Genomic DNA, 14044 nt, shown 5'->3' with positions numbered 1-14044 from the left:
AAGATAAAACAAGTTAACGTCCCCCTCGCGTATTTGAAATATAGCGATCCGTTGAAAGAATTACTTACAGCAACAGCAAATTCCAGAAATTATTTTCTCCTTCAAAGCTCTAACCAACCATATGATATTAAGTAAGGGTAGCAGACTATAATCTAGAAATGAAAAATGTTTCTAACAACTTTCACTGTATTCCAGTAGTCAAAAAATTACTAAAATGTCTGTTTCTGCGTCATACCTTTCTTAACATCTTGTTTTCACGAAATCATTTCAGTGTACATACGCTAACATCCATCATTATTCCCGAACATCCTGCAACACCTCCTCCTCCTCCAAAGGACCACGGAAAATTATGTTTAATTATTTTTATGCGGCTAAATTACAATTACACACACGCTATTCGACTGAAAGTCACTTGAATGTTTAAATAACTAACAAACATAAATCGCGTTGACGATCAATAGAAGAGTTCTATAGCAAAAGCCTCGCCTTTGCTGAGAGTTTCTTTCTCCAGAGCTTATAGCATTTTTTGCGCCATAAAAAGCAAAATTTTTCTCTATTTTTTCCACTCAGTATACAACATTTCACTTGAGCTACGAGCTGAGTGCTGAGGAAACTATATGTATTTTTAGGGGACAAAACACGCAACTCCCGAACCGAATTAGCTAATCCTCCCATTGGAAATTAACAAGAAAATATGTTGACTTACAGTATGGCAACCACTAAGTGTGACTTAAAGAAATGGGTTTTTTCTCTAGCGCAGCGTTTGACTTATTAATCTATGCATTACTCATTATTAACCAACTGAGTTTCCAAATGTGTACTACTTATATCTCACAAAGTACTACAGAAATTTGGCGACAGAAGAAAAAGAAGACAAACGTCATTAGGTTTCTTGGAAGCACTTACAGCAATGAGCTTAATTCATTATTCTCAATCACAAACATGCCCCCGCCGTCCCCCTCCCTCCAAACCAAGCGACCACACCTCACCACGTGTTCTGATATCTCGGTTCTTGACGAGAACGTTCTCTTCCTTCTGAAGCGCATGTTGAGATAAAACTTTGTACTATGCGAAACGCATCAAATGGATCGGACATGAATTCATTCCATACTTCGCTTTCACTCTGCAAGAAATCTAGTCAACATTTTTGCAGGTAGTGACTAAACATGGAACATATGGAAAGAGGCAAGCGGGCACCCAAATGGCCTCTCGTAGGATTAGCCAACTAGCGTGCCTGTGAATCTCCGCTATCCTGAGGAAAAAAACGTGGGCATGGTTGAAATAAGTGAGCAGCGAACGTGAGTACTCCTTGGTGGTCTTGGAGGCCCAGACAATAATGGCTAGCACGAAGTAGCTCGCTCTTCAGAATGACACTCGAAACGCTTATTGCTATGGTAGATGAGTAAATGTTCCCTATTTCCGCCCATAACGCAAATAATGGAGGAAGATTGCAACTGCCAAGGAACTAAGGGCTGCAAATTCCAGCCTTATTGACTTGTCTTCCATAATCCACCTGCTGTTGGTCACCACACTGTCACAGAGTTCGGCTATTAAAACTTGTATAAATCACAAACGAAGATGTCAGCGTTTTGTCTCTGATGGAACAACAAAAAGTCATAAGGATAGTAGAGGTTTCTATTAGGTAATGGGTGAAACATTTAGCTACTTGCATCACGCCTACGAAACTGTTTCCCCTTCTTTCGTTGGAAGTATCCCACCGAAGTAATCAGTATAGGAGATATTTGTGGAACAGCTAGCAGATAGTAAGGCGATAAACTGATTTAAATCATTTTATCATTTATTTCCTTTCTGGTTGATAACCGAGATACTTACTGTTCAGGTGGCTGCAGAAAGTTCATATACGTGGGGAGACAGCTATTAACGTGTGTGTTCCTATAATACACAACCTCAGTTTTTATTATTTAAAATATGTAAATATGTTCCACTGTACAGCTGCCTGACATAACAGAACAATACATTTTCAGTGGCTACGTCTCATGCATACAAATGTGAACTGGAGCCATTTGCCTTATATGGCAAACAATAGTAAAGTTACTTGCATAAATTTAAGAGCTGGTCTTTTTTTTTTTTTTGTTTAAATACTTCATCTTACAATCCCTTTGACAAAATAGCATTGAGTGCTGTCATTAAAACCTCTTGAGCTTCCAGCAACGTCAATAGGTTACATTTCAGTAAGCGTGCGTCAAAATCCTCCTGAACTACCCACAAGCGGTAAGTAACAGCCATGTGGTCGGTGGCTACATGGTCACAGAACTATTATACCGCTGTATCGTCAGGGTTGCTGAGTCCCTAAGCAATCGACTCAATGTTTACCACGCCTTTCTTACACGGGCAAATGGTTTCTAAGATAACACAACAAAAGAAGCGATTGAAATTAAAATAATGAGCGGTCAATAAAGACGCCACCTGGCCTCAGCACAGCTAGGGATACGGAAATAGGTATATTTGGTTATGAAAAGAACACCACTGTCGTTCCAGGCATTGTAAGGTTTTATAAGAATGGGGAAATGGATTCCAAAGCATTAACTGTGTATTGACAACGGGCGATGCGTAATTGGACAGAAACTAAATAATAATCATTTCAGCTTAAGGCTCGAATATATCAAGCTCTATCGCCGCGAGATCAAGTGTTCGTATGAAGATGCAGGGGATAGACAAAGATATGGAAACGCCACGAACGCAACACATCACCATGCCCTGTGCCGCGTAGGAAACTCCTTGGTATTCAAAACAGTTTCCAGTCGTCTGACAGTCGATAAGCACAGGTCCTGTATGGTTTTCAAGGGAATTTTATACCATTCTTCCCGCAAAATAGTTAAAATTTGAATAGCAACAATGAAGGTAGATAGCTATCACGCAGTCTTCTCGACAAAGTAGAACATAGATTCTTGGTAACATTGAGATCTGCCGACTGTTGATCAGGATAAATGCGACTGCAGTGACTTTTGCAGCTGTCATCTTCTTATTTTGTGTCACAATACTCTTCAATGACCTTCTGTCACGATACTCAACACACACTTTCGTCTCTTTTGTGATTTAGCGAGTGACGTCTGTTTCCCCTGTATGCGGTATAAACCTTCCATACGGTACCTGTTGAAACACCAAACACTTCAGCTGCCTTGGTAATGCGAGCATCCACCATACGAGCACCAATTTTCCCACGTTCCTAATTCACTAGGCTTTAGCATAACGCACGCAAAATAACACACAACACAGTTCTGACGACTGACGCGACGTATTAAGCACATTGCGAAGGTGGTGCTCGTGGTCAAATACAAACACTAGCCCCCCAGGGGGTCCACAACTCTTTTGTGGATACGTGCGTAGCGAGCACGGGACCCCGAGCTAATGTGGCCCTCCTTCCTTTCCGGGCTGCATACCTTCCCTTCCCTTTCTGCATCCTTCTCCGTCCCCCATCTTCGCCCCCCCCCCTTAACCTCTGGCTCTTTCCTTCCCTTTCTCCCCCTCTGGGAGTATGGTTTGTGCCTACGTCCGGAGACGGACGCTCGAAACTGTTCCAAATTCCTTGCTTTCTACCCTTGCAAGTCCTCGTCCTTCCTCTGTCCTTCTTTTCCTTCCCTCTTCTCTTTGCCCTTTTCTCCGCTGCGGCGTTTGAGACCCCCTCTTCTTTCCTTTCCCTTTCTCTTTTTTCCTCCCTGTGCGTGTCTGAAGGCCGACCCACGCACTTCCATGTGTAGCCGGTGACGGGGTAACGCGTAATTCCCCGCCCCCGGGTAGACAGGTAGGACACGTACGTACCCCCTGGTAACGGCCAGGCCCAGGGAGGGGTGATTACCCGAGCTGATACCTTCCGAAAGTGCCGATTGGTCCCTCCGTCCGTTTGTCGGGAGGTGTGACCTGAGGTGTGAACAATCACCTAAGGCGGGTGTGCCCTCAGTGAGGGCACCCACAAGGGAGGAGCGCGCCATCGGAGACGCCGGTAATCATGGGGGATTCTTCCGCAATGGTTTCCTCACCTTCCACTATGTCTGCTCACAAACGTAAGTTCACTGAGTCTCAGCCACAGACGGTTCTTCCATCGTTGCCACAGTTCCTTGTTGTTTCTCGGTCTGACGAAGGTCACGACTTTTCCACGGTCAACCCTTTCATTATTCAGAAAGGTGTCGACGCAATTGCGGGTCCTGTAAAATCTTGTTCCAGATTATGGAATGGCACCCTGTTGTTAGAAACACACAGTGCCCTCCAGGCTCAAAAATTGCTGCGTACTTCTCTGCTCCACACCTTCCCTGTCCGGGTGGAACCGCACCGTACCTTAAATTCCTCGCGTGGAGTCGTTTATACACGCTCCCTCGATGGATTGTCTGACGAAGAAATTCAGCACTACCTGTCTGACCAGGGCGTCATGGCTGTCCATCGGGTTATGAAAAGGGTTGACTCGAACATCATTCCAACCCGCACTGTCTTCTTGACATTTGACAAAGTTCAACTCCCATCAAAAATCAAAGCAGGCTATGAGATAATTTCCGTTCGCCCTTATGTCCCAAACCCTACACGTTGCTATCGATGTCAGCGGTTCAATCACACCAGCCAGTCCTGTTCCAATCCGGCCAAATGTGTTACGTGTGGCAAGGATGCCCATGAGGGTGCTTGTCCACCTCCATCCCCTCGCTGCATCAACTGTATGGGTGACCACGCTGCTTCCTCTCGAGATTGCCCCGTTTATAAGGACGAAAATCTCATCCAGGAAATAAGAGTGAAGGAAAAGGTGTCGACCTTTGCTGCTCGAAAATTATTCGCCAGTCGACAGCCCACCATGCCTCAGAAAGGAAAATACAGCACTGTCCTTGCTTCTCCTCGGCCAACAAAGGAGGCGGCCACGCAGACTTGCGACCTCACCTTTAGTACCACGGTCGTCAGATAGGCCAGCGCAAAGATCGCCCGTTCAACCTCACCACTTTCGCCTGCCCACTCAATGGCTCACCCTTCGTCGGGTTCTGCTAAATCTCGAGCCCAAAAGTCAGACGCCAAGTCTTGGAAAAAAAGAGCATTCTCGTGAAGAGTTTTTACGTACCGCAACTTCACAACCATCGGTTCCTCCTTCATCTAAACATCATACTTCCAAGAAGGCTACGAAGAAACACAGTTCCTCTCCTTCTCCGCCAAGGCGTGTCCCATCTACAGCACCACCTGGCGGAAATCGCCCTCGGCCGTCTTCTGTGTCGCCGAGGCGCACGGCTGGTGGCCGGTCAACCGGCCGATCGCTGGTGGCAGGAGCTGCTCCTGACCAACCTATGGATCAGGATCTTCTGCCTTCGACTGAATGCCATTCCATGCTGTCGGTCGCAAGCTCTGAGCAGTCGTTGAGTTGACAGCACCCTTGGTCACGTTCCTCCATTTTCTGTTCACCCTATGTCCATTATCCACTGGAATATCCGCGGCATTCGAGCCAATCGGGATGAATTGTCGATCCTCTTCCGATCCTACTCGCCGGTCATCTTCTGTCTTCAGGAAACAAAGCTGCGTCCCCATGACCGCTTTGTTCTCCCTCATTTTCAGTCCGTCCGATATGACCTCCCCTCTGTTGAAGGCACTCCAGCCCATGGAGGACTCATGATTCTGCTCCATGATACTCTCCATTATCACCCAATCCCCTTAAACAGTTCCTTCCAAGCTGTCGCCGTCCGTCTTTCCCTTTCTGGATACACGTTCTCTCTTTGTACGGTATACATTCCATCGTCCACACCAATGGCACGAGCTGATCTCCTTCATCTTCTTGATCAGCTTCCACCCCCCTATTTGCTGGTTGGGGACTTCAATTCCCACCACCCGCTTTGGGGATCTCCGCATCCTTGTCCACGTGGCTCCCTATTGCTAGACGTCTTCCACCAAGCGGATCTAGTCTGCCTCAACACTGGGGTCCCCACATTTTTGTCTGCCTCCACGACAAATTTATCTCATTTGGACCTTGCGGTCGGTACTGTTCCGCTAGCTCGGCGCTTCGAATGGTTCGCCCTTGATGATACACACTCGAGTGAGCACTTTCCATGTGTCCTTAGACTGCAGCCTCAACTGCCATACATGCGCTCGCGACGCTGGAAGTTTGCCCAAGCTGATTGGACACTTTTTTCGTCTCTAGCGACATTCGATGACCGTCGCTTTCCCAGCGTCGACGATGAGGTCACACATGTTACCGACGTTATTCTCACCGCTGCGGAACGTTCAATACCACGCACCTCCGAATTGCCCCGGCGCCCCCCAGTTCCTTGGTGGAACGAGGCATGCCGTGACGCAATACGCGAGCGGCGACGTGCTCTTCGCATTTTCCGTCACCATCCAACTTTGGCCAACTGTATCCGATATAAGCAGCTCCGTGCGCGATGCCGTCGCGTCATCCGCGATAGCAAGAAGGCAAGCTGGAAATTCTTTATTAGCTCATTTAACACCTTCACTCCCTCCTCGGAAGTTTGGAGTCGGCTTCGACGGTTCTCAGGCGCGCCTAGTTTCTCCCCGGTCTCTGGGCTCACTGTCGCGAATGATACCTTAGTGGACCCCGTCGCAATTTCTAACTCATTGGGTCAGCACTTTGCTGAGATTTCGAGCTCTTCAAATTACCCGCCAGCGTTTCTCCCGAAGAAACGTACAGCGGAAGTGCGACATCTAGCTTTCTCCTCTCACAATCACGAAAGCTACAATACTGTTTTCTCCATGCGGGAACTCCAACATGCCCTCTCTTCTTCTCGCTCCTCCGCCCCAGGACCGGATGGTATCCATGTCCAAATGTTGCTGCATTTATCAACCCATAGTCTGCGTTACCTCCTTCGCCTTTATAATCGAATTTGGACCGACAGTACCTTTCCCAGGCGATGGCGGGAAGCTATTGTCGTTCCCGTTCCGAAACCTGGACAGGACAAACATCTCCCCTCTAGTTATCGACCCATTTCTCTCACGAGTAGTGTCTGTAAGGTTTTGGAGCGTATGGTGAATTACCGTTTAGCTTGGTGGCTGGAATCCCGCAGTCTTTTAACACCAGCCCAATGCGGATTCCGAAAGCATCGTTCTGCAGTTGACCATCTTGTTGCTCTCTCCACTTATATCATGAACAATTTTCTCCGGAAACGCCAAACGGTAGCAATATTTTTTGATCTGGAGAGAGCATACGATACCTGTTGGAGGACAGGCATCCTCCGCACACTGTTCTCTTGGGGCTTTCGGGGCCGGCTGCCCCTTTTTCTTCGCGAATTTATGACAGAGCGCACATTTAGGGTGCGGGTGAACACTACTCTCTCCCGTACTTTCTCCCAAGAAAACGGGGTACCCCAGGGCTCCGTGCTGAGTGTTGTACTGTTTGCCATCGCCATTAATCCAATTATGGATTGTCTCCTTCCTGATGTCTCGGGCTCCCTCTTTGTGGACGATTTTGCGATCTACTACAGCTCTCAACGGACCAGCCTTCTTGAAAGACGTCTTCAAGGATGTCTCGATCGCCTCCACTCGTGGAGCATCGAAACCGGCTTCCGTTTCTCACCCAGTAAGACCGTTTGTGTTAATTTTTGGCGACGTAAGGAGTTTCTTCCGCCCTCCTTACATCTAGGTCCTGTCAACCTTCCGTTTTCCAACGTCGCTAAATTCTTGGGTCTTATGTTTGACAGAAAACTGTGCTGGTCCTCCCACGTTTCCTATCTTTCGGCTCGCTGTCTGCGTTCCCTTAACACCCTCCGTGTCCTGAATGGTACCTCCTGGGGAGCGGACCGAGTGGTCCTTCTCCGCCTCTATCGCGCCTTAGTGCGCTCGAAATTGGATTATGGAAGCATAGTCTACTCCTCTGCTCGGCCGTCTATTCTTCGGCGTCTCGACTCTATCCACCACCGTGGATTACGTTTAGTGTCTGGAGCTTTTTACACCACCCCTGTGGACCGAGCGAGGTGGCGCAGTGGTTAGACACTGGACTCGCATTCGGGAGGACGGCGGTTCAATCCCGCGTCCGGCCATCCTGATTTAGGTTTTCCGTGATTTCCCTAAATCACTCCAGGCAAATGCCGGGATGGTTCCTCTGAGAGGGCACGGCCGACTTCCTTCCCCATCCTTCCATAATCCGATGAGACCGATGACCACGCTGTCTGGTCTCCTTCCCCAAACCAACCAACCAACCAACCACCCCTGTGGAAAGCCTTTATGCTGAGACTGCTGAACCTCCGCTGTCCAATCGGCGGGCAGTCCTTCTGAGTCGTTATGCTAGCCATCTTTCTTCCATGCCTGCTAATCCAGCCCATGACCTTTTTTTCGACGCCTCCTTTGATGTACGGTATGCAGGCCGCTCCTCCTCCCTACTACCCCCAGGAGTCCGCTTCCGTCCACTGCTCCATTCTCTTTCCTTCCGCTTTCCTAAAACCTTCTTGACAACTTGGGGTACAGCACCGCCTTGGCTCCGTCCCCGGATCGACTTGCTCCGAAACCTATGTCAATTTCCCAGGGATGGTACCCCTACACTTGTTTACCGTCGGGCATTTGCTGCTCTATGTGCACAAATGACGGACGCCACATTTATTTACACCGACGGCTCGATAACATCGTTAGGTGTAGGGAGTGCCTATATTGTTGGCGACACCCCAAATCACTTTCGGCTTCCCGACCAGTGTTCTGTTTATACTGCGGAGCTTTACGCTGTTCTCCAGGCTGTCCACTACATCCGCCGCCATCAGCGGATACAGTACGTAATCTGCTCAGATTCTCTCAGCTCTCTCCTAAGTCTCCAAGCTCTTTAACCTGTGCACCCTCTGGTCCACCGGATTCAGGACTGTCTGCGCTTGCTCCACCTGGGGGGCGTCTCGGTGGCGTTCCTCTGGCTCCCAGGACACGCTGGTATCTGTGGGAATGAGGCGGCCGATATAGCGGCCAAGGCTGCAGTCTCTCTTCCTCGGCCAGCTATTCAGTCGCTTCCCATATCGATCTACGGAGCGGTTTATGTCGCCAAGTTGCTCATTTATGGCATGCGCATTGGTCAACACTTCCCGATAATAAATTGCGGGAAGTGAAAGCCCTTCCTTGCGCTTGGACCTCTTCCTCCCGAACGTGTCGTCGGGAGGAGGTAATTTTAGCTAGACTCCGGATAGGGCACTGTCTTTTTAGCCATCGACATCTTTTAAGCGTTGATCATCCGCCACTCTGTCCCCACTGCTCTCAGCTGTGGACGGTCAGACACCGTTTAATTGAATGCCCCTACTTTAATCCGTTACGCTCCCGTCTACAGCTATCGCCTGATCTATCGTCGATTTTAGCAGATGACACGCGCTCAGCCGGCCGCGTTCTCCAGTTTATTAGTGACAGTGAAATGACGTCAGTCATTTGAAGCTTTTTTGGGGACAACCAACCCCTTTATATAGTGGTTTCTTAAGCATTCCTTCTGCCTTTAGTTTCTCAAATTTTATGACTTTGTTCCCATTGCTGCTGGTTTTAAATTTCGTTTTTTTTTCCTGTTTCCTACGTCACGGGCTGGGCGCTAATGACCATAGACGTTTTGCGCCCAAAAACCACAAACAAAAAAAAAAAAAAAAAATATACAAACACTACTACCTGCAGGCCCCGCTACCATCTGCATAAGCGTTCAAACAAAAAGTTCTTGCTGTTTCTTCGTATATGTTTCCAATCCCTATACGTCTCAGTTTTATAGAATCCAATCAAACTGCTGTCAGAAAAGCATAATCGTTAACATTTATGTTCCGCCATTCTTTACTTTCGTGAGGAATCGGGCTGTACTGCTGCCCTTTACATCTTCCGACCATCCTTAGAGATCAGGGATCTACCTGAGATAGTAAGACAACAGCCCACATCATGCGTTGTTCCTAACTCATAGTAGAGCCGCTTTTGTAGTAAATAGAATATCACGTAAATCTTGAACTGTTCGCACGTATCACATTAATGAAAACATTCACAAAGATATTAATAAAATTAATAAAAATTAATAATAATATGGTTATTCTTCATATTATACTGCAGCTTTCAATACATATCGATAAGACGAACATCGCTAGAGAATGATTTGGGGCAGCTGAATCGAATTGGTACGTTTAAAAATCATTTTGCTTATAAAAGGAAACAAACCGAAGTTTTAACTCGACATTGTGCGTTCCATAAGACATGTGAAGAGCAGTATTTGTTTGTGCTGGTTCGAGTTACACATTTTGAAATCGAAATTGCAAATATCTGCCGAAAAATCAGAGGATATCCGTCTGATGACTCTTAGGCAGGACACCCTGTATATATGCGCCTAACAACTTCACATCAAATTGCTTTTGACCCGTTAAAGACATTACTGTAATCTGTTTCCACCTAGTCGAACAATGATGCTGACACAAACAGCAATACGTTCATTACTTCATGAACAGATATATATGCATTGACGTTATTTTTTAAATGAACTGTGCTATTTTTGCCGTCAAATACTAGATCCTGATGGGACAAATTCAGTGATGTAACTCTGTAGTAAATCTAACATTATATCATGGAGCAAAAATACATTGAATACAGGCATTTTAGTGCTGTTTCTTTTTAGCACTTTCAGTTAACCTAAATTACAGTTTAATGATAGACATTCAGAGTGTGTGTGTGTGTGTGTGTGTGTGTGTGTGTGTGTGTGTGTGTGTGTGTGTGTGTGTGTGTGTGGGCTCGCGCGCGCAGTTTTTTAAACGGTATATAGAGAAAATGTTATTTGCTTTTAATAGGGCAAGGTTGAAGACCAAGGAACTTTTAAGGAACTGACTGAAAGAAGCAAGAGCTTTTCGGTGCTGCTGTCAAGTGCAGACGAGGACGAATCACCGGGAGAGTCGGGCACGCCTGAACTCGTAAGTACACAAATGCGAAACCTCTTACCTAGTACTCGAGTATTTCGTAACATCCTAATAACTCTGTCATTTTATAGCAGGAGTACGAATTCCGGAGGCTGTCGAGGCTCTCCCTGTCTCTGTCCAAGCGAGCATCATCAGTCTCGACAATGGTAAGTGCGAAGCATTACCATTCAGTAGAAACTCTGCCGAGAGGACGCTACATTTTAAATTCAGACTATACCATACAAAATTTGAAGCTGATACAATGAACTGCTGCTTCACTTTGTACGAAATTCATAAGACCTGAAGCGTCTAGTGAGATCTCTACTGCTATATTTTAAGTTAACGACCTCCTCTGTACCTTGTCTCAATGAAACACGAGCATTGAACATGCATTGAAGTAGCTTTTTGGCACTGAAAATACGTTCTTGCCATTTATAAGAAAGGTAAACAGAGCTTTCTTTCTCTGGTGATACTAGTAACAAAGAATTTTTACCGTTCCAAAGCTGGATACTGCCAAAAAATAAGATGTTCTGTTGCAAAAGACAAACATTCGATTTAAGTACTGCTTTCTGTTAAGGTGCGTACTCGGTGGCAACAGTTACCTAATATCCCAGGCAACTACTGTCTGACAGCTGTTCTAGCTGTAACATTTCCTTGTGACGACATGAGGCATTACGCCTCTGCACTACTTGAAAGTCTTTGTCCGTTATAAAGACGACAGGGTTTAAAAATTGCACTACTGCTCGTAGGTCCATCTGCTACTTAAGAACAAACATGCTACTTTTCCGTTTTACAGTAATTTTATTGGAAATAAGTCTAATGCTTTGGTAGCTAGGTTATTCAGAAATATCATTCATCTGCACTGTCAAGGTTTCCAAATTATACTCCAAAACGGGCAAAATAGTAAATAAAATTGAGAGGTTTCAAAAAGTTAATCAAACATTTAGTGTCTTGAAAACAGGAAAATTTGAAACAGTTATCTAAATTCTATATACTCGTAAATGAGTAGTGAGACAGCATTCCTGTAGGTAACAAAAGCCTGAGGTAAGATTTTAAAATTAGCAAGATTGTTGCTTTAGTCTTGAAATGCTCCAAACATCACGGCATTAAAGCTTAAAAATAAGACTTCTAGCAATAAATTCAATAATGCAACAATTTTCTCTCATTCTTAACAACAAAGTCTATTATCACTAAGAAACTCTCACTTCCTTATAAGCAGAATTTGTATCTTTTGTAGTAAATGTCAAATACTGCCATCTATTAAGTAACGTATCGTAAATTTGTGACTCATCTTAGCTGCTACATGTCAGGTTACAAATAGGTAGAAGCAAATAAACAATTATGAGACATCACTTTGTCCTCATTGTAGAATCATTTGTGCTGATTCGTCACTGAATGTTTCATTTTACAGGAAGAAGACATCCGCAGAAGTTCGCGGCTTTCAATATCACAGAAAAATACAGAGCTCTTTAAATTGGTAAGAGACAGTCGTTAAGACTCAACATTCCTGATAAGACGGCTTCTTCTTCTTCTTCTTCTTCTTCTTCTTCTTCTTCATTTGAAGAATGAATTTACACGTTGTAGTTGGCATCCCGGCTTTGGTCTCTTTACTATTCCAAAACTCTATGTATTTATTACGGTACTTCTACTTCGACTCTTTCTTGATACTTCTCTTGTAAAACTTATGGATGAATCTGTGCTCCGTTATTAGTGTTGAAATAATAAGACGATTTCTACTACAATGTTTGTACCTCACATAAACAGCTCGTTTAACTTTCCTTCAATTACGAGAAGAGTTCAATAAGTAATGCAAAACGTTTTATTTGTCACGGAATTTGTTGTAGGACATTATGCAATATTCCCGTTTCAACCCCTATAGTATCATGTAGCTGTGATAGGTGACGGCACTGTATGTAGCCTTCAAAATGTCGTTTGTAACGTAGGTGCGTTCCAAGCAGAGGGCTGTCATGGAGTTGCTTGCGGTAGAAAACCAGAGCATCGCAGATACTCATAGGGCGCTTGCATAATGTCTAAGGAGAACTGGCAGTGAACAAAAGCACGGTGAAGTGTTGGGAGCAAGAAGTTCGCGCAAAACGTGTCCGATCTCCCACCTGCCTCCCGGCCGCAAACAACAGTGACTCCTGCAGTGTTTGACCGTGCAGACACTCTCATTCGAGATTATCGACGGATCACAAACAAATACCTCGGTGCCCAGCTGTAAGTACCTGTTGGCAGTGCTGACGCATTCGTCCACCAGTTAGGAGCTCAAAGGTGTGTGTGCCTGCTGATCTCTTCGCAGCCTAACAGACCACCATAAACAGCAATGAAGGACCGTCTGTGCGGAAATGCTTGCGCGTTACGAGGCTGATCGTGACAATATTTTGACGAACATCGTCACAGTCGATGAAACATGGGTTCATCACATCGGACCGCAATAAAATAGTAATCTCCACCGAATAAAAAGTTCAAAGCCACACCCTCGGCGACGGTCTTCGGCGTACTGAAGACGTTTATCTGTTCTAATGATGCAACGATCAACTCTGAAGTGAATTGTGCTACCTTCAAGAAACCGAAGATACGACTTGTGTGTTTTTCACCACAAAAATACAAAGAAATATCCCTTCCTACAAGACAACGCAAACCCTCACACAAGTCTGCGCACCTGAGAGCAGCTCACAGAACTTCGTTGGACTGTTCTTCGTCATACAGCCTACAGTCCGGATCTCAAACCTTCCGACTTCCCCGCGTTTGGCCCAATGAAGGATGAACTCTGCATGAAGCAGTATGTGAATAATGGAGAGATAATCACTGATGCAACAGCACGCTGGCTCTGACGTTGACAGTAGAGTGATACTATGTGGGCATACAGGCTCTCGCAGTAAGGTGACGTAAGGTCGTCGCACTGAACGGAGATAGTGTCGAAAAATCTTTTGTAGCCAAAAGAGTGGGATATATATGGTGCACGGGAATCCTGCATGAAAGCAACCTGCTTTCAGAAGTGTGTCGCATTACGTACTGAATGCCTCTCGTGATAACACTGAATAGTCATAATTCCATTGCCCATTTTATAAATACTCGCATTTCTTCGATTTTTCGAATGTCCCTCGCACACGGCTTCAATGAACCTGTCTAATATGATGTAAAGGCCAGATGTTTTCTTAATTATCCGTGTTCCATTTTCTTCTCTGGGATCATATATTCGTCTAATGTTTTCTTTCTTTTCAATTTATGCAGTGATC

At 45.5% G+C, this 14044-nt stretch overlaps 1 protein-coding gene across 4 annotated transcripts in view; it reads left to right on the top strand.

The window, feature by feature from the left end:
- LOC124595000 (ATP-binding cassette sub-family C member 4-like) overlaps positions 1-14044 on the top strand; it is a 207039-nt gene that overhangs the window by 122540 nt on the left and 70455 nt on the right. Inside the window, exons 12-14 of one of the 4 annotated variants that reach the window (XM_047133545.1) lie at positions 10701-10820; positions 10901-10972; positions 12217-12282. In XM_047133545.1, coding sequence (XP_046989501.1) covers positions 10701-10820; positions 10901-10972; positions 12217-12282 — 258 coding nt within the window. Of the gene's footprint in view, positions 1-10700; positions 10821-10897; positions 10973-12216; positions 12283-14044 lie in introns of all 4 variants that reach the window. The other 3 variants (XM_047133544.1, XM_047133547.1, XM_047133546.1) reach the window with 3 other exon arrangements.

This window comes from Schistocerca americana, chromosome 2 (genome assembly GCF_021461395.2).
Source record: "Schistocerca americana isolate TAMUIC-IGC-003095 chromosome 2, iqSchAmer2.1, whole genome shotgun sequence".
NCBI lineage: Eukaryota > Metazoa > Arthropoda > Insecta > Orthoptera > Acrididae > Schistocerca > Schistocerca americana.
Note: the sequence above shows the minus strand (reverse complement) of the source record. Positions and strands in the feature narration are given on the sequence as shown.